Source organism: Anastrepha obliqua, chromosome 2 (genome assembly GCF_027943255.1).
Source record: "Anastrepha obliqua isolate idAnaObli1 chromosome 2, idAnaObli1_1.0, whole genome shotgun sequence".
Lineage (NCBI taxonomy): Eukaryota > Metazoa > Arthropoda > Insecta > Diptera > Tephritidae > Anastrepha > Anastrepha obliqua.
The window spans coordinates 91,224,674-91,246,794 of NC_072893.1; the positions used below are offsets into that span (position 1 = coordinate 91,224,674).

Below are 22,121 nucleotides of genomic sequence, written 5' to 3' on the forward strand. Positions count from 1 at the left end.
ATCGCTGAATTGATCGAAAGAGACCGGTATAGTAGCAGCCGTAGCATCGAACAAGAGCTGGGCATGAGTCATCAAACCGTTATAAACCATTTGAAGAAGCTTGGATTCAAAAAGAAGCTCGATGTATGGGTGCCACACGACTTGACGCAAAAAAACATTTTTGCCCGTATGGATGCATGCGAATCGCTTCTGAATCGCAACAAAATCGACCCGTTTTTGAAGCGGATGGTGACTGGCGATGAAAAGTGGGTCACTTACGACAACGTGAAGCGCAAACGGTCGTGGTCGAAAAGCGGTGAAGCTGCCCAGACGGTGGCCAAACCTGGTTTGACGGCCAGGAAGGTTCTTCTGTGTGTTTGGTGGGATTGGCAGGGAATCATCCACTATGAGCTGCTCCCCTATGGCCAAACGCTCAACTCGGATCTGTACTGCCAACAACTGGACCGCTTGAATGCAGCACTCATGCAGAAGAGGCCATCTTTGATCAACAGAGGCCGAATTGTCTTCCATCAGGACAACGCCAGGCCACACACATCTTTAGTGACGCGCCAGAAGCTCCGGGAGTTCGGATGGGAGGTTCTTTTGCATCCACCGTATAGTCCGGATCTCGCACCAAGTGATTACCACCTATTTCTGTCCATGGCGAACGAGCTTGGTAGTCGGAAGTTGTCCACAAGAGAGTCCTGTGAAAATTGGCTCTTCGAGTTTTTTGACAATAGGGAAGCGAGCTTCTATAAGAGGGGCATTATGAAGTTGGCATCTCGTTGGGAACTCGTCATAGAACAAAACGGCGCATATTTGACCTAAATCGCATTATTATAACCAATTTTATGAACAATTGAAAATTCAATAAAAATACCGCAAGACTTTTTTGACAACCTTTATTAAAACTTATGAAGACAACAAAGAAATTCTTGAACAGGAAAATATCTTCACAGAAAATATCTTCAAATATGCCCTCTCAAAAAAGATTTGTGCATCATTCGATTATTTTCTCTTGGGTTATGTCAAGTCTTTAGTCTACCACCAATGACTTTGGATGAGTTCGAAGTCAATACTGCATTGCCGGAATTACGCCGTACATGTTGGGCTATATCCATAAATGTAGTTTTAACAAAAAAGCAGCTATCTCACACCGTTGTTTTTTTATATAATAAATATCTTTTTTCTATCGTTCTTATCTGGTCACGCTATAAAGTCCAAAATTGTCTATTAGTGGTGAGCCAGAAGGTACTGATTAATATTTGGCAAGCCTAAGAATATCAGAATCAATCACAAAGTTCACGGATTTTACAAGATACATTGAATTATCACGCAGTGTAACTATCGAGGAAAATTACTTTAAAATAATTAGTCTCGAATATTAAGTTGAATTGTGTGATTTTAGCTACTCAAGTATTTGTGTAATACAACAACAAAAAACAAAAGAAAATCGTCTTTATCTTCTATCCAAAAAAAAAAAAAAAACAAAGTCAAAATTGCATGTATAGTACATATGTTTCATGTATAGGTACGAGTATATGGCAATATAAACATACACATGTTTTACAAGTCTATCGACAACTACAGTATTCCAACACAACCACCACAAACGCTCGCTCGCAGGTAATTGTAATAGCGCGCCCAGCTGCGACACACGTTTTGGCCTTGTAAGCGCGGTGAAGGAGGACATTCCATACTTAAATGCAGCAGCCATTTCGTGACTTCTTCACCTTTGATTTTTCTATACTTTTTTGCCTTCATTCAAATGGCAGCTTCAGTTGATTCAGCAATTTTTCATGGATGTTACTTTACTACTGAAACCGTTGCATGCAGCGAAATAGCGTGAAAGATGTATACAAAAACATGCAAAAATAAAGTTTGAACAACCTTTAAGATACAAATAATAAAAAGAAAAAAAGATACAATACAACATTTATTCTTGGCCCTTTGACAGAAAACGTTCTGCATGAAAATACCACATGCATCTCAGAGAATGTATCAAAACTGACGAGTTGTATGATTTAGATTTTGAATTAATATTGCAACGTGCACTACCTTTTGATGAAGAAGTTAATGTAAAATACGTGATTTCTGGATTTAATGAAATTAAACTCTTGGTCTTGTACTTACACCAATGTGTTGGCCTTCCACGAAGAGTTGAGGTACTTTTATCGTTTCCGAGTGCATTCGCTCCTTTATCTCTTGCTGGTACTCGATGCTCATGAAAACATCTCGTTCTTCGAATTTCACTAGTAACGTACGCAGTATCTGTTTGACATTTGCACATTTGGCATATGTGTCTCGTATGATGCCCATACTCGTTGTGTAGAGGACCACCTTTCCCGCATCCTTTTCCTTGAAGTTCTGAAATAAATGTAACATAAATGATATTATAAGAATAGAGGGAAGGAAGTAAACATCATTTTAATTAATATGAATAAAAAAATGTTGTTGAGGTGGTTTTATATGTAGAATTTGTCTAAATTTTTAATCTCAGATTTCATGTAGGATATAAAGAATATGCCGATTTTTTAATATTTTATGAGAGGCACATGCCGCCAATATTGATGCCATCAACCTCAACAATAATAAAGTTACTTCTGCCTTTTCTGTTGTACATAAATAAGTGGGTGGTGAATGAGGAAACGACAAAACATCTTCTGTTCCGCTCCCATGCTAGTGTTCAGGTATAATTTGAAAGTAGTAGAGACCCTTTTTGCCTTGCATACTAAGACCTTCTCCCCTTAGTATTTATAATTGGCGTTCGTTAGTATGAGAAAGAAACAACAAGAGTGTATTGGTGAAATCGGCCAAAATTACTTCGGCGAGTTATTGCTAGCCGTGATAAAAAAATTGTTATCTACCCATTTTTGTGGTTTTTCTTAGTCTAAAATGCCAAAATGCTCATTGGCTTCAAATAAATAAATACATAAAAAGTATGAATTTATGAAGGGATAGTTTTATCTTTTTAGTCTTTTGTATATGCAGTGGCGCTGGAGTGGACAGAGTGCACGACATGTTTTTTATATGGAGAAAATGCGCAACACTGTCAGCGGGAAAATTATCAAAAATCAACACCACTTAATGTACATTTTAATAGACTATTAACATTGTACTCGATTTTTTATTTATTTTAGAATTTATATGAAAATTTGTTGAATTTTTGTAAGTTTGTGCAAAGTGTGATTATAAAATGAATTATAAAAAATAATGGAAATTGAAAAAAAAAAACAAAGGAAGAATTTTTATTCTCGCTACTAATCTGAAACCAATAGGAATTCTTTACAAAACTGTTATGGTATTTGGAGTATTTCTGGTAACAAACTAGGACCATGCGTATCGATTAAATGTACGAGGTACCGAAGTTTTTTGTTCACTAGGATTTCTTATAATTGCATAGCAAAGTTCGCTGGAAAAATCATTATAATAATTACAGCTTTAAGACTTTGACAAAAATATCGCGCAATCGTTATATGGAGACAATGCGCAACACTGCCAGGAAAGAAACGATAAAAATCAAACTAGACCTTTGAGGTACTTCAAATTGCATTTTGTTATACTAAATTTTAATAGACTATAAAACTGTATACCCATATTTTATACATTTTTTTTATAAATTTTTGAATTTTTATAAATTTTGTGCTAAGTGTGTAGCTTGGATTTATTTTTTTATGAAATATAATATATATGAAATATAATTATAAATAATTACATTGCAGTGCTAAGGAAACTAACATCTGGGGCTATTGGAGTAAGAAGCTTGGATTAATATGGTCTTTGTTATAAAACGAGCTATATTTTTATAAAAATAATGGTAATTGAAAAAAAATATATAAATAAATAGCGAAAACAGTTATAGTTTTGCGACGGAGCATTATACAGTTATACGATGCTGAGTAGGTGACGAAAGCCATTGGGCGTCTTACGGAAGTGTTTATTGACTCGTTTATCGTTAACTAAATCATGTCATGGTAAATTTTTGATCCTCAGAAGAGTCCAATTTAAATATATACTATTAAAATTTATGTAAATTTATTGCTTGACTTTTCATGCAGATGTGTAATAAATAGAATTTGAACCACGAGAATGCCTTCTTTATACAAGCTATACCAGACATCAGACAATTCCGTCAAAATTGTCAAAACTTAGCAGGACCTGAATAAATTATTTGTGTATAAAAAGTTCAAATGCAGGCCTGATTTAATATTTAAACATTCAAATATATTTGGATTATATAAAAAAGATTTATTTAATTTAATTAGTAAATTTTGCTTCACAGAAAAATAATGCAAAAAATTATCAGCCAAGGCCATCGTACAAATCACATCTACACCTGCAATTGCAATGAACTAAAAATTCCAAAACTACCAACTAGGCAAGCTCAATTTTTCACGTTTCCAGTAGTAATGGACTTTTTTCGGATGTGCTTGCATTCACCTCTTCGGAGCAGCTTCAATTGCAATTATTTTTAATTAAATTTTCAAATACAAATACTTTATATGATGGCATGCGTTCACCTTAATGCAACCAGTAGCGCCACACCGGCAACATGTTGAAGTTTGTAGCAAGAGCTGCCAGCAATGGTTGTTCCTAGTGCGTGCTCTGAGTAAATTGCCTGCTAACATGTTTGGTTTGTGTTTTGTTATTGCAATTTTCGTTAACCTGCGTGCACTTCCATTGCCTTTATTTGGTTTGCTATTTCCATGCTTGATAGTAACAAGTGGTGGTAGTAGTGGTAGTGGTCCATAGCCCGGCTGGTGAACGCATCTATTTATTTAGTTTGTAGTATGAGTTGGTTATATCTATTTATGTATATTGAGATATGTTGCTAATGCTGCCTGCATGCATGCGAGTATGCATTTGCATATGTGTATGTGTACTATATATAGTTTCTAGTTGATCCTGTTTTTGCTTGCTGTTATTTTTTTGCAATCCGCGGAATGCCTCTGTGGCGAAGAGTTCCCATACCGGTTGGGAATCAAGATCATGGTTGTCATGAATTCAACAACACACACTTTCTTACTAACTGACTTAGCACTTTATTTATTTGTGGTGAAAAATATGATTTTAAATTTCATGAAAAGCTTATTCAAGGTTTATTTACTATTTGCTGGTTTGTGTTATTTTGTGGTTGGCGATCATAAATCTAAGGTTTTGTGCTAGTTTCTTTGACAAAAAATTGTTGTTTTTTTATGTTGTGTATTTACTTTTCGTTTTTGTTTTTATTGGAATTTTCAAGGAGAAAAGACCACAGGTAAATATTCGTATGTGCATATGTATGTGTATTTTCGGAGTTGTTTATCAGCTGAGTGTGCGATGCAATTAGTTGTTGTGGGTCAAGCTGGAAAATGATTTCATAGATTTATTACCTTTTTTTGGTCACTGAAAATATTCATAAAAATGTGAATCAATAGAAGATTAACTTAAGTTAAGGCCAGTAAGCGCAGTTACAAGAAACATTTCGTTGGATGTACTTAAATGTAAATATGTCAATTAAGAAAGAACGAAAAACACCACTTCAAGATAAAAAGATAAAGTGAAGCGCAGATGGGAGAAACACAAAATTCTATTTATTTCTTTTTCTGTTTATCTCTTTTATGTGTCACAGCCTCGCTTGGGCCTTTTAATATTCTTCTTTTAGAATCTCTGCAGATTTTTATATATTTTTAATAGCCTGCGCTAAAATTACTCCGTATAACACAAACAAAAAAAAAACAAGAAGATGATGTATGGTAAAAGATGCCACACAACATTTTTCAAATTTACGTCTGGAGTTTTTTCAAGTGGGAGTTTTTTTCTGATCTTACCATGAAACCGCATAAGCATAAGAAATAACAAAATACTGATCTCTGAGGTATAAAATATACTTCGCAGGGGCGATCTCTATTAGAAAAAGAACGTATAATTTGTTGTTTCATGCACGGCGATTCGAACCTACGCACTTCCGAGTGGTAGTCATACAACAAACCATTCGGCTACGGCGACCGTTGCAAGTGTTGCATATTAGAAAAAGCATAGAATTTTCTTTTTTATTCCTTCTTAATTTCATATTAAAGCAAGTCAGATATATTCAGCTGCTATGGTACAAATTCTATATAATTTATGAAGTGCTAATGGCAAAGGAGAGTCTTAGTTTTTTCTTTGTCTATTAATAACGACGATTTTTTGGGCTTTAAGTAAAAAAATGTTGTTCCATTTGGACTCGGTTAGTTCTAAAATGTACTTATTGCATCTTTATCTTTGTGTTTTAAGGAATATGCAAAATTATTTGGCCTTTATGGGCTCCATTATTTTTGTTTACTTCAGCTTTCTAGTTGACAAGTGTGAAATAAAATTGACGTACGACCCCAATGGCACAAAAATTTATTGTAAATCTTGCAATGGGTGATTAAGTTTGCGCCATCTTTTATATATCATGAGGGTATTTGTTTCTATTTTATATTCGTTTGTAGCGATGAATTGTATATCCAAAAGCAGGGTTCAATAAAAAAATATCAGTCCATTAGCGGACTTTATCATGATTCACTTGTCATTGAAGGGCATATTTGACCTGGCGCCGTGATTTGCTGGAATCCGTTGAGGTTGAGTGAGTTTGTGAGTGACCACCTCTCGATTGGTTTAGAGTTTGAAGTCTACTGTAGCGGTTATCACTCCTCAGACAATGGCAAACCTGTGAGAGTATTTCTACCACTGAAAGTTCTGTCATTCTGAAACGGCAAACAACGGTAGAAAATTGTAGGAAATTATATATTGCGAAGGAGGCTCGGCCAAACACGTAGCAAATCATACAAAGAGACGGATTGCTTTCTGATGGATTTTTTTTAAGTGGCTTCTACTTCTTCTTGATTTTTGCGACAACCACTTAAGCGGTTTTGGTCGAGTTTGCCAAACCACGCCAGTCGTTTTTTCTCGTGCTAACTGACACCAGTTTGACACACCAAGGGAAGCCAATCCCTTCTCTATTTGATTTTTCCAACGCAAAGGACGCTTTCCTCTGCTACCACCAGCTAGTACCGCATCGAATAGTTTCAGGGCTGAAGCGTTTGTATTCATTGGGACGACATTGTCCAGCCAGCGGAACTGCTGGATCTTTATTCGGTGTCGTAAAGCTCATATTTTGTGGAAAAAATGTTGTGGAAAGAATATTTTAACATTTGTGGAAAAAATATTTTTATTTATAAAAATTCGATTTTTGTAGTTACTTTAAAATTGGTTCAGCTCACGCAAATCATAACATTTTTCCGAAAAATTTGGCTGACGTCTTAAAATATAAAAATTTTATAATTCCGATAGAAAAATGGTACCAATTTTTTTATGGAGAGTGAAGCACCCTAACGCATGTATATACTTTTAAATAATCAATTTCCTTGTCGCTCGTAACTTCATTTGCATTAAAAAAAATGTCTTACTTGTTAGTTATCCATAAAATGGTAAAGGCGCAATACGCTCAGTAAAAGCAAATCTTATTAAAGCGTGCAAAGAAAGGAAATAAGAAAACTCGTAAAAATATACATAACTGCTGATAAAATAAAATAAGTTTTTCTCGCGCCGCATTAACCACACTTTTAGTGACCTCTTTCGCCAGCCGGGCAAAATGCGCACTTATCTTCGATCAGGCGCACTACAGTATCCAAAATGCTGGAAATATCTTTCTACATATTCATACACCAGTTTATGTAAATGTATGTATGTATGTGTTTATATCCATTAAAATACGCATTTGTTTGTAAGCGCGTGAGCATGAACAGCTCTTAACGGTTTAATATCTTCCACAACAGCGATAAACAAAAGCGAATGCGTATGAATGAGGTACAAGCAAAAAAAAAGAAAAGAAAAACAAATTGGCAATAGTTCTTAGCGTGAAAAAAAATTGAATTAAGTGCCAACGCTGGTGAATGGCCATAAAATAATTATTGACTTCGCAGCAAAGCTCAAGCAATAAAATGTTTTTTAAATGGTAATGAAAATGAAATGCCAGCGACTTACTTATGTCTTGCAACAATAAGGCGCGACGAGGTAACAAATCAGAAAAGAGTGGAAAAGTGTACAAGCAGATGCGAAAAATGGTTACGTATACGCACAGGAACCGTTTGATATTAAATCTTGAGCCATGTGCAAATATGTATACATAAGTAAGCGCACGAGTGAATAATCAAACACATTTATATATATTTTTTTAGTCCGAAACGACCACTTCTTGCGCCTGCCTCTACTCACTCATACATTCACTGTCGCTTGGTTGTGGCCGCCAAAGCGCTTCATTGATGACAATAGAAAAGTGGGTTAACACAGAACATGTTGGCCTTCTTAGAACAGTCGTTGGCATCGTTACTTTATGTAGTAAACACCTTAAGTGTTAAGTGTACTCAAAAGATAACGGCGCATTTGAAAAGTGCTGAGCAATTATTTTGACAAGAACTCAATGATGAGCATAAAATGATGGCAATATTTCTTTAATCATTAAACGTAAAATTGCTGATCATGATTTGCTTGATCGACGTAATCAAGTCATCATAATTTTATTAATAGAAGCGTACATCTGTAGATTTGTTATGTGTTATAAGGAGAGCTCCGAAGTATACAATCCTTTGTAAAGTGGGAGTTACTGAAAGTCTTTTTGGCAATTTTTTTTTGGTATTTTCTAAGATTATGAGAAATGTGTGGTTTAAAGAGGTCCGTTGTTGCAGTGTTATGATACAAGTCTTTTGTCTGCCTTCTACGCCCATTAGTAAATATTGTTTTTCTAAAAGGCAAAAGAGAGAGAAGAAGATGCCAAATAAGACAAATACGCGGAGTGGTTGACAGTTCAAATGTGAATTTTAGTGTCAAAATAAAAAACCGAAATTCCTCAAAAGTGTTTATCGTGGGAATAGCTCATTATTAATTGAATTCACTCAGTCTCGGACCGCTTTTTAAATTACGGCATTGAAGAATTTTAGAACGATAGTCTCGGTGCTCCGGTATTTATCGTGGCATTCCGGTATATATAACGGGTGTTTTTTTAACTGAATGGGTATCGGTAACTACGGTTTGGCAGGATAAACTTTGTTGGTATTTCTGTTCAGTAAGATTTGGCAAGTCATCATGAATCGTTTAGAATCGCCAGAACAAACCTTTCAAATTGTGGAAATTTACTTTGTATAAAAATAAATAAATAAATCTGTTGACGATGTTCATTGAGCAAAGTGTTGAAGAAGACGTCGAAATGTCGATTCGACTTCATTCTTAACTTTATCCATCGACTACGTGGAAAGTTTTACGTAAGGGTTTTGGCTTACGTGTCTATAAAATACCACTCGTACAAGAATGGAAGCCAAATGACCATTGTTTGCGTTGCATTTTTACGGATTGGGCTCATTTAGATTTACTATTAATGTTTATTGGAAAAAGTCAAAAATTGAACTGATCAAATGAACCAATTTACTCCCTTGTAGCCGCGGCGGACATATGCCAGATATCAAATTAAAAAAGTAAATGCCATGAAAGTATCTACCTGACTTTAATAAAGAAAATCATTCTAATAATATTTCTGTTTGAGTTCTCGAGCTTTTCAAAAATCACAGATATTATGGGTTTCACTGAATATTGTAAGAAATTATAATAGCTTATAAATTATGTGTCTTCATGTTTTTTAAATCAATAAAATAAGCCTTTACTTATTGAGAAATTTATCTTTGAACTAAAAGCTACACATAATTCTAGTTTTTTTTAAGTTTAAACAAATTATGGTCAACTCCGAACGGCAAATGGATTTTTATGAGGAGCTTTTTCAAGGCAGAAAAACACTGGGAATTTTGCCATTGATCTCCGAGGGGCGACCGCTATTAGAAAAACAGAGATACGCAATTTACTCCCTTCGCATGACTCTCAACTGCTCAATAACCGACAAAAGAAACACACAAAAAAACTATTTCGGGCACCCACAGGTGGCCACGGGTAGCAAGGAAATATACTGAATATATAAAATGATAATCATCTACGATGTTTCCCAAGTAACAACAGTGTTGTCAAATTCAGTGCACTGCAAATTTTGAACTAAATTCATTATAATAGGCCGTTTATCGGGAGAAATTACATGTTACTGCTTTTATCGGATGCTCGCGTAGCTAACTCCATTTTTGTTTCTAACGCCGATTTGAAACCTAACGCGGTAGTTCTTCTAAGGTAAATGCTTCAAGCAGAACATAAGTAAACGAAAACACATGAGTTAAATCGGTATGAATTTATATCTTCATTACGAAATAATGATTTATAACTTGTTTGTAAAATAATAGTCCATTGCCGATGACTTTTCTCCAACTTCTGCTTTAACGCCGCTTTGCTCGCAGTCAACGCCAGCTTAACCTTATTTTCACACTCTCTTCTCTTTTTAAAGCCGCAACAGCAATTTCAAAAACAATGACAATGAAATAATAAAAACTATGATTTGGCTTTTTTGCAATACTTGAATATTTACTAACACATGTGACGAAATAAGATTGATCTAATAGCAAGTAGGTCTGGCGTGAGTCAATTAAGAGCACGTGTCAGTGTGTCGGTTTTGATGAATATAGTTTTTTTGTGGCACGTAAAGGTAATAAGCTGTGAAACAAAATAATCAAGGTCAAAACTTTCAGGAAACAGGTTCACTAATAATAACATCGTGCAACAAAAATACTGTTGATAAGCAAACAAAATAAGTTGATATAAATCTGCATTTTTCGTTTTTAATCAGTACGTCAGGATTTTTTTTTTTAATTTCAAAGTTTTTGTAATTCAAATCAAATATTCACTCGTTTTATGGAACTCGTTCGCCAGAGAAATATGCGAGCATAAATGACTACACCAAAAAAATATTATATATATTGAAATAGTTGTAGTATAGGAAATCGTAATGGGCGAGTTCGAGATATTTTAGATGATTGTCTCGATTGTTCAAACATCTCGACAGTTGCCGATGTTTTCTCTCATTGTTAAAACATTTCCATGGTTTTTGGAGATTCGGGCATTAACCATTGGAAATTGATGTAAGTATTTTACTCTCTTGTGAATGTATGTTTCAAAGAGAAATTTTTAAACACTAAACTTTTTAGGTCGCTGAAATAATGAACCAGAACAAATGAATGCATAAATGCAACGTGGCCATCCGAAAAGTGGAGTACTTTTCCGGATGACGCACAGTGCGGCCGATTCCCGAAAAGCTGGCCAAAACTCAAAAAATTAAGTAATTGATTCAAAATTTCTTACTCGGGGGTTGTCGGGGTCGCTGATTACGAATTTGTTCTTAAAATTTTGAAAATCCACCCCCTTCCACCCCTATTGGCCACCCCCTCACGTGAAATAGCGTATATTCTAGAACATAATCAAGATGCATGTTAATTTATGTTTTCAGGGTCGCTGATTACGAATTTGATCTTAAAATTTTGAAAATCCACCCCCTTCTACCCCTATTGGCCACCCCCTCACGTGAAATAGCGTATATTCAAGAACATAATCAAGATGCATGTAAATTTATATGTTTTCGGGGTCGCAAGGTAGCAAGTGGTAGCAGCTGAATCTAGTTTTATTCAGTAACCATTACTTTTTTGAGTAACCTTTAATAGGTTTCAAAGCAACATATGACGGCGTTGTATTACTATACAGTTTGAAAACTCAAATTTTATACAAAAAATTGCAAAAAATGTATATACGTATTGCTGCAGCTAAAAATTTTGTGTCGAGGTATTGATATGTACTAAAGATTTCTCGTATTTTACTAACCTTCCGAAGATTCCATTTGGTTTTGTTCAATTTACTCCATTACAAAATCTTTCAAATGTGTACAACTTTCACTATTCATCGACAGTAATACGATGCTCAAACGAAGGCCACGTTGCGACTGAAAATACAGAGGATACTTAGGGTACAGGACGTTGCTATGAACGGTTTTCACTACTCAAGGCATTACTGTAGCCAACCCAAAGACAAAAAACTCTATCTAGAAACTTTTTTTTTCGACTTTTGGCCAGCTTTTTGGGAATCGGCCGCACTGTGTGACGGGCGAAATTCGTGATGGCACTCAAGATGAAATAACCTTTATACTCTGCTTGCAGTCCCATACCGCGCTGCAAGACTTTGAACAATATTAAAAATATTATAATTCTGAAAATGTTAAGATTTTCATTTGTCGTATATTTACATCAAGTTTGATTAGTCAATTGTGATATTGTCAATATATATATATAATTGGCGCGTACACCATTTTTCGGTGTTTGGCCGAGCTCCTCCTCAGCTACTTTAACTTTAATATTATTTCACCATTGACTTCAAAGAAGTATTACAAAGAAGCTGACAAAATCCACGACAAGTTAGAGGAGTATGCGAAATCACAAGTATTTAAAAGCCTCTAGCATGTTTGCACATTGAAACAATATCATATGATCGGCCGAATGACTGCCACTGTTCTTGTATATTGTCAGTTTGTTTTTTTGATAGGTTTCTTCTGGATTTGCATTTTTCCCTTGGATTTTTTAATATCATCACTCAATATGTTACTTAAAGACACATTTTCGAAGCAAAACCATCATGTATTTTCCTAGGCTGCGTTGTATCAGAATCTCATTGCAAAGATCAGCTTTCATGATTTAGCGACTTAAAAGTTGGAATGCCTTTTATAATTTTGAGGGTGTAGAGAATGAAACACAATTGTGTTACAATGCTTGCCAAAAGCAAGAAAATATAGATCCGGGTTACGTCTATGAGAATACGTAGTTCCATCTAAAAATCAGGCAAGCGCAGTGGAATGTTCATCACCCCAAGAACAAAGCTGCTATGATGGAATCTCTCGTAAATTGTAAATAAAATAATTTATAAAAATAATAAATATTACAAATATGTTTTTTTTTGTAGTATTATGTTTGCTGAACGTCCACAGAGAGTTGGTCGTTGGAAGGTATGCGCAATTGCCAATATACGAGGATCGCTTAAAAAGTCCGTGCAAAATCAAAGAGTTGGCACTATTACGTATGGTACATATCGAGATTATGTCTAGTTAGTAGCTTTTCTTGGAAGAACACACTCCAAGTTTCAGCCAGATCGGCATATTTCTTTATGTTTGACATTCGTTTGAATAGAGAAAGTCCAATGATTTTAATTTTCCATCACGACAACGGACCTCACGTCTCAGCAGTTCAAGTCGTAAAATTAATGGAAATATTGTTCCATTTCCCTTCCCCTCCTAATATCCAGACTTATCTACCTCGGATACCTCGGACTACTATGAGTACCCCAATTTGAAAAATGGCTGGGAAATGGGAAAAATATTACATTCAAACGAGGAATGAATGAATTGCTATTATTCGGACTTTGACAAATCCTATTTTCGGAAGGGATCAACAATCCAGTTACATATATAATAACATATATAAGCCTAAAAGGAGACTATGTCGAAAAATAAAAAAGGTTATCGCAAACAATTCAGTAGTTTTTATTTTTGCACGAACTTTTCAAACGATCCTCGTACCATTGTTCTTTTTCTTATGCTTATAAAGCCATACAGAAATTGAAATATTCAGCAAAATTTGCTTTCCTTTGAATTAAGCTCAATGACGCCCTTTTAAAAGAAAATTATGTCAACTAATGAATGGCAAATGAATGAAAAATATAGGAAATATAAAAAATTTTTTGCTTACAATTATCCGTTCTAAAAGGTGTAAAGAACGATTATCGGGTTTTTATGTGTAATAAAAAAGTTGAAATTTGTTGCACTGTGTAATAATGAGACGTAAATAATCTTGAAAAGTTTAGGGAATTTTTCCCTTTATTTTGGGAAATTTGCCTTCTGAATACCTATATAATTATTTTATTAATTGCAATAGCCAATGGGTTGCCAGTATTGAAGTGGGTTAAGATTGAAGCCGATAAGCAGTTGATACTAATGTGGAAGCAAAAAAGCTTATTTGATCTGCTGCTGAACGATTTAATTTTTGATTGTAATCGTCAGGTTTTCTTTGTTTGCCGATATATTTGTGATCCCTTTATTTTTTGCTAATTGTATTGATATTTTCTGCTGGAAAATCTGCGCCCCGTACAGTTACTCCAGAGCTTTTAGCACTGAATCATCCACAAGGGAATGGGTGGGAAGCCGTCTAAGTAAAATTTTGAAATTGGAAATTTGTCTATTATATGAAAATTTATTATAACTGATTTTACTTAACTTTTAAATTCGAAGATATCACCCATCACTGATTTATGAGAGCACAAAAAATATACTCAAACATGTTTAAGAGTGTGAATATGTTTTTCCTTTTTTATAGTGAATTGTAAAAATAAACCACAATAGGTATATAAAAGGTACTACGGATAAATACATAGTTATTGCCTTATTTCTGCATATTGCACCTTTACAATATGATTTATGTTCCCATGCTTAAAACTAGTCACAAATATATCACACACACATATACAATTATATGTACATCGTAATTGAATAGGCTTGAGCATGACTGGCATTTGGGTGTTCACAGGTTCGATGCCACCTATCATTCAGCTGAAACATTCAATATTAGGTAACGTTTTTTCCTTAACAGTTGAATTGCGAATTGCAGAGCGCATTTGTGCTATGCCAAAAGCTTTCCAGAGCAAAACTAACACTTTATAAGTCTGTCATCATGCACTGGTGCGTAGTTTGGACTATGAAAATACCCGGTTATGTGTCTATTGGTGTGTTTGAGAGAAAGATTCTTCGGAATAGCCGACATAGCGCAGCGTATAAAGATCCAGAGGCTCCGCTGGCTAGGCTGTCGTTCGAATAGATACAAACGCTTCACCTCTGAAAGTATTAGGTGCGATACCAGCTGATGGCTGCAGAAGAAGGCATGCTTAGGGTTGAAAAGATCAGATGGGGAAGGTATTGGCTTCACTGGCGCAATTTCTTAATTTCAGCCAATCTCGCTAAAGCGGTTAACGCGCCAATTAAGAATAAGAAAAGCTTTCCAGAAATAAGTCATCAGGTGTTCGGAAACGATACACAACTGAAGTTCTCCGCATTAAGAAAGAGAATGTCAGTCAAGCATTCGTAATAGAGGACGGTTGGGTATACGATGTATACATACACACATATTTATATTCACACACATAGGTATATATTCATATACCCATCCACCACTGGTTAGTTTTTTTGCAATGGTTTTGTATTGTTTTACCGCAACCGCAAACTAAAATTAATAGCACTTAGTTGGCCATTTACTTAAAATATAAATTTATATAAAAGTCACGGAAAATTTTTCGGCTAAAAAATATTCAACTCCTGCAATAAATTTTGATGGCATTTTATCTTTTTCCAGCGCGGCATAGAAAAAAATTGCGTTTAAAGAAAAAGCGAATGTAAATAAAAAATTAATAAATAAAGATGGAGTAAGATATGCACAAATGTTTATACGAATGCACCCATTGCGTTTAGTTGTTGTGCATGCAATTAATGCTTCCGTTATGTGGCCAACTTGCAATTTGTTCAAGAGCTAGTTCGACGCTGTCAGAGACTTGTTGTCTTTAGCCATTGGCCTCCTGCCAATGCAGCATTGACGAAGAGAACAAGTTCAGTGCCACAGCTGCTTCGGCCATTAACGAACAATGGCAGTGGAGTTTGAATGGAGCGATTATTGAAGAAGGCTCCAAGCGCCTCTAAGTCGTATTTGTTTAGTTTTTGAGAAGTCACAGTTTCGTAGGAAAAAACAATGGATGCGGTAAACCTGTTGAGCGAATAAGAAGTATATATGTATGTAGTAAATATGTGGCACGTCAGGAAAACATTAAAATGCCACAAGTTGCATGCAATAGCTAAGCAGCGTTTTGAACAACAGTCGAATAATATTTATTGATATTTTTGCTTTCAGCTTGTTGGGATTTCAATAAATGACAATTAGTCCATGAAAGTGAGAAATTAAAAAAAAATCCATAAAATATTTACTACTTATATTATTTAAATTTATATGTTGGGAAGTGTTTTAAAATGTTTAATAAAATTGGTATTATTGAAAACATAAAAACACTTCATACTTCCGCTAATTGTGAGCTATCGGAATTACATGAAATGCCACTGCAATAAAGTAGAGAAAAAAAAGGCAAATTCCACAGCGATTCAGATCCGTTGCTCTCTATAGTAAAATTGAATATTTATTTATTTAATTGACAGATGTTTTCCCACTGTCATGTCCCCATTGTTATGTTCCAAATTATATTCATAAAATTTAAGGTCCCTTCATTTGTGGTGAAGAACTGTAGAAAGAGTATATCGGTGAACTTAAGGTAGTAGTCTGGTAACTTATTTTGGAAATTTCGAATTTCGGTTTTTTACATATTTTGAAAGTGCGATATATTGGTAATATTCTGTACAAATTTTAGATCGAAGTATTGACAAAATTATAGCACATAAATGAAAGCGGCTCGTACTTGCGCGCGCTAAGCTGCACCGCAGCTGCGTCTCTATTGTTTGCGCGTTACCTTTGTAACTTTAAACGCGTTTTTCTCAAAACAACGTTTTTCCGGATGGCCGTCGTGAAAACAATTTTTTATCTAACGGATTGAGCTGAAATTTAGTAGTAGATTTAATTTATTTCGTCCCTAACTTTCCATTTTTTAGTCCGATTTCCACTTTAAAAAAAGGCAATTTTCTTACGAAGTCCGCCATTTTGTTATTTTTTGTCAAAATCATTTGATCTTACTATCCGCCAGAACGACAAGCACACTTATTAATAAGCAATTTGTTTTTTCTGTTTCAGATGACCACAAGTGACGAAATCACGCCGGCCAGCCACTGTAACTCTTTTTTTTGCCGCTTGATGCAGTGTACAAAAATAGTATCAAAACATTAAAAAAAAAAAAAAAATTTTTTTTTGTATACCTTCTGATACCTTTAATAACATATCAGAAAATCAAACCGATTGAATTTTATTTTCCCTTCCAAAAAATGTCTCAAACATGGCCTCAAAAAACGTGTAAGTTACCAGACTACTACCTTAATAACTTACGGATGTTCCAATGTATTTCGTTGCTACTTAGATCGGATTCGTGAATAAAAAACTGGGATAAAAGCTTTAAGAGTTTAAGGTATATTTTTACTCAGTTTTTTTGGAGTTTGAGTCAGCTTCCAACTCAAACCTTGAAAATAGAACCTTGTCAAGAGGATATTATTCTTATTTTTATCCCATTGACTAGTCGCTCATGCCTTTTAAAAAAATGAGAAGGTGAAAGTTACCAATATTTCTGAGACTGCAACCTCAATCGAAGATGGGGAAAAAATAAATACCTTGATTCAAATTATTTTGGATTTTTAATGATTTGCAGGTTCTAATTTTTAAGGCCCCAAAATCGACTGGCAAATATGAAGCAGGCAGTAGGTTTTGTATGGAGATCATAATAAATGTGCATCGAATCCGAATATACTTTACGTAAAAAATTACTACTTTAAAAGGCGATTCTTTCAATATATATGTATGTTGTACATACAAAATATCCCTTAATTCCGGGTGGAGCGTAGGACCAAAACGAAGTTATTGAAGTGGTTATGGTTGCTAACATGGTTATAGTTCGGATTATTCCAGTTAGTGTCTGAGTTCCTTAGGTAGGCATCTATCATCCGTCGCCTGGAGATCTTTGATCTAACACACTTTCTTGTACCTTGCTGGTTCCAAGAAAGGACAGCCTTGCAGACTTCGCCGGTATCTTTGCGTATTGTAAGGCCTATCCAACCGAACCATCTGCGCTTGATGGTTGGTCGAATAGATCAGTATTAGAAATAATATGCGGCCACCAGATCTTTAACATTTTGTGCAGACAGGAGTTGACAAAGTTTGCAGTTTCTGAATAAGCACATATGATAGCGCTCTGGACTCTAGAAGATCCGAAGCTTGGTCGTGACTGATACGGATTTTTGAGACCATATGTTGCTTAATTATGCGAAAGCACCACAGACTTTATTTATGTATTCGGACGTTCCGCCATTTAGTATTATTTTGCTCTGGAGGTAAAAAACTACAAAGTCCTCTAAATTATTTTCGTAAAAAACATAATGCATCCGAGTGGATTTGTGCATGACCATCATTTGTTTGCACCAGATTAGAACCGACTACTGGCAAAATACATCAAATATTGTTTTCTAATAGCAAATCTCTGAGTGCATTTCTGCCATGAATAAATTTCTTCATGAAAAACCATCACCCCTTCGGAAGCGCCCTCTATGGATGGAGAAGCTCGGACAAACCTTCTATCGAAGCATGAGGATATACAGGTTGTTTTATTATCGACTAGAAATACTTTAACATTACATTGTTGCTAAATGGCCTTAAAGTTGGGGTCCAACTCGAAAGCCCTAAGAATGGCAGTTATTTTTGTTTTTATATTGCGCCACTAGCAAGGTGTGACTACTAAAAGCCTAACTTGATTATATCACCTGTAAAAACCACAAATCTTAGGGATTTTGGCAAAGTAAGTTTAAGATCAGGTTCCTATAGCTTTTGAAAAATTAAGTATAAATTAAAATTTCTTGCTGTTCTTAAGATTAGGGTCTTCTTAGACTCAGGACTTCTACATCAAAATATATTGTGCTTTTAGTCATACCTTCACAGCGAGGCGACATAAACATGGCTGCTATCCTGGGGCGTTCAAGTTGGACCCTTACTGTTAGGTCTCTTTCGTCATGAAATTAAATGCAGAATGTGACTTACAAGCCTTTCTAGTCGATAGAAAAACACATTGTATACATATATTTATGTACATAACGGGTTATTTATTGACTAGGATCGATACGATCGTGCGAGTGCAATATGTCTGTGTAATAAATCAAATACTTTCCAACAATTTGTTAGAAATTTACTACGAACATTTATTGTCGATCACTTCAGGATTTTTAATGATTAATTAATCCATTAATTTTTATACACTCAAGCCTCCACTGAACAAGTCAATTCCCAGTGAACCGAGCGACACTCAATGCACACTTAAGTGTCTATAGGAAATGATAGTAAATGGCAATAAATGGTGACGTTATCTATGTAAAAGAGTAAATTATTTTATTATTTATGTGTGTAGTTGTAAATTTAATTAATGAATGTGTTTTCAGCAACAAAACTATTCAGATTAATATTCGTATAACGGATAGCCTTTTAACGCGTTCATTAAAGTCCAATTAACAGTTAATTAAACTGTCCAGTTGAAGTGTAAAAATGTACAATTTTTAAAGGACCATTTGCCGTACATATTTACATATACATAATATTTATATAAAAGTGCCTACTGTGATGGGTGAGTAAGTCATGCCCATATCTGTTAGGCAAACAGTGCATTTTAATTAGTGAAAAATGTGCTTAAGTATGCGTGCTTACCCAAAACTTAATGTTAATTCATTGAAAAGGCAAAAAGATCCATGTGCAGGAACGTGGCTGAAAGAGTTGCACCAAAAAGAAAAAGGAAATATTAAACGAGTCGCAATGGATATTAGAGGCACGCAGTGGTGAGCTAAAGCTGCGTATGCGGTATTTGTATACATGTGCGGCACGAGTGTATATGTATGCAGTGTATGTTGGCATGCACACATTTGTAAGCGCATTCAAAGTTCAAAGCTACGGATGTAGAAAAGTGATCGAAACTGGTAAACTAGTCAAGCACCCAAACAGACGCACATGCGGCTAAGTAAAACGATCAGCCCACCCCCCTCGCTTGGTTAACTGTTTCGTATAACTAACTTTATTAATTGGTAAAACTGTGTACACCAAAAACAATAACACAAGCACGCTACTCACAATGAATTGTCTGCTGCCATTGACGGTTTATTTGCGAACATTTTGACTGCCGCTAACAAAAACCGAAAAAAAACGCCAAGCAAATCTGGCCCGATTTTTTCGTAACTTACGCACTTAGAGTGCGGCCAAAAGTAACCGTCTTTGGATGAGCTGACAAACTAGCCGTCAGTGAGCCACAGTGCGAAATGCCACTGTGGAGTGTGAAAACGCGCGAAATCACCTGCGGCAAATAATATAAATGAAATAAATCAAACGAAAAAAGAAATAAATCAACGCTGGATGCAAAAGAAAAAAAATACTGCAAAGCTACGAATAGGCCACATACATACTTGTATAAGTACGAGTGTGTGTAAGTATGTATGCAAAGATATTATACGACAAGAGTACAAGTGGTGAGAAAGGCACTTGGCCACATTTACAGTTGGACGTAGCGAGGCATTGACATTGGTTAACTACATATACATACATACAAACGTACTTATGCATGCATGTAGATAAGAAATATATATGTATATGTAAGCTGGCGCTCTTGGGATGCTGTTGGCGATAAATTTTTCGATTTCCAACAGCTTTCCGCTTACTTGACGTCAACTTATTGAAGTCTGCTAGCAATTTTTTATGCTGTGGCGCAAAATCGTTTGCCTCAAAAATATTGATATTAAATTGTTATTGTTTTTGATTGGTTAGCATTTTTTTGCATTCTTTCACTTTGTGCCATTTAATACAATGTTTGCGTATTTTTTAGTACTTCGGTGCTATTTGTTGGGGTAATTAGTATTCACATATTTATGTATGTTGTTGCTCAAAATCGCTAACGGTTTGTTAAGTTTTACACAATAATCGGCTTTGTGTCTAAAAATAGCTGCTTACCGGCTCATTTACTTATTTAAAAAATTACGAAAGTTGAAATTTTGTATTTGGTCTGGAATACCGTTGATTTGTCATACTTCCTGCGAAACAGTCGATTCATTTCCAATAGCGAATTACCTCTAGAAATGAATTCGTATGTTAGCTTTCAAGTGATTTGATGCGCATTGGAATTTTGAAACTATTAATCTCTTTCAAAGGCAACGAGAATACTCCTCCCAAAAAACCATTTGCCGGTCGGAGTCCGCTTAGGACCGTAGGTCCCTCCATTTGTGGAAAACAACAAGACGCACACCACAAATAGGAGAAGAAGGAGTTTGGTGAAAAAGGCCTAAAAAAGTGTAAGCGCCAATTATAGTAATGGGACAACATATCCCACCCTGTAAATGCTCATTAAAAATAGTTGAAAATTGGAGTTTTACTATGCATTTTTAAGGAAATGATTTTTATTTAATACATCACAATTTTGAATATTATTAAGGGGGGAGCCTGGTTTATGAGGTCTAAAAATTGCATCTCTTTGCGATTTTTTTAAAGGAAAAAATTAAATTAGCACTGCAAAGTTTTTTCTATCTTTTAATGAACATTTAAAAAGTATAAAAAATTTTTGTACTGGGTAAAATAAGTTGAAAAAAATGTTTAACATAGAAATTAGTAGAGCGCTGCAACGCTGGAATTTCCAACTGGCGTACAAGATACAGCTCGTAATTATTATCTAAAGCAAAAAATTCAAATGGATTTCTAATTATCATGATTTTCTAAGAAAACTGAGAGAAATTCCAAAATTTCAACTTTTTGGAGGTTTTAAAGAAAAAATGTCTTTCTATAAAAAAAAATTCACTTGAACTTGGTATAAAAATCTTGAAACATTTTTTTAATCTATTTTGTTAGTTCAAATAGAAGAGAATTTAATACTGAAGGGAACAAGCTATGATTCATTTCAAAAGTTTCATTCGTTTTTTTCATTCATGTACGCTAATTCAAAGAAATTATAAAAATGAAAAGTCGAGAAGAGGAGATAAAGTTTGTACTATAGCTGTCCGGTCACAGCGTAACCACCTAACGCTCGCCTACCTTTGGCTTTGTATCTACGGAAATATTGAGAATTAGGCTCTGTAACTTTGTGTGAATATTCTGAAATATATTAGGAATCGCTTAAAACGAAAAAAAAATTGATTTTTTTGGCCTTATAAACCAGGCTCCCCCCTTAATACCCATTGTAGCACGTTGATTTCTGTTGGAACAGCCATCCACAGCCACGATCCATAACTGAAGTAAAAATTTAGTTGTTTCAGAGAAACTCAATACACATAACACTTTTGGGTAGAGACGGCTTATATTGAAAATTACCAAAATTACAAAATATTGAAAATTACCTTCATCTGAAAAATATACGTATATACATATATACAAAAATATACATACAAAGTTTGATTTCCGCCTTATGTATATAAAACTTTTTATTATAGTTGCCTATTTACGGAAGCAAAAAAAAAAAAAAATATAAAATAATAAAAA

At 34.8% G+C, this 22,121-nt stretch overlaps 1 protein-coding gene across 3 annotated transcripts in view; it reads right to left on the reverse strand.

The window, feature by feature from the left end:
* LOC129238858 (probable WRKY transcription factor protein 1) overlaps positions 1–22,121 on the reverse strand; it is a 161,379-nt gene that overhangs the window by 40,018 nt on the left and 99,240 nt on the right. For all 3 annotated transcript variants that reach the window (XR_008581811.1, XM_054874080.1, XM_054874079.1), the window contains exon 3: positions 2,113–2,346. Coding sequence is in view for 2 of the 3 variants with exons in the window: in XM_054874080.1 (XP_054730055.1) it covers positions 2,113–2,346 (234 nt within the window). In the remaining variant the exon portion in view is untranslated. The remainder of the gene's footprint in view (positions 1–2,112; positions 2,347–22,121) is intronic.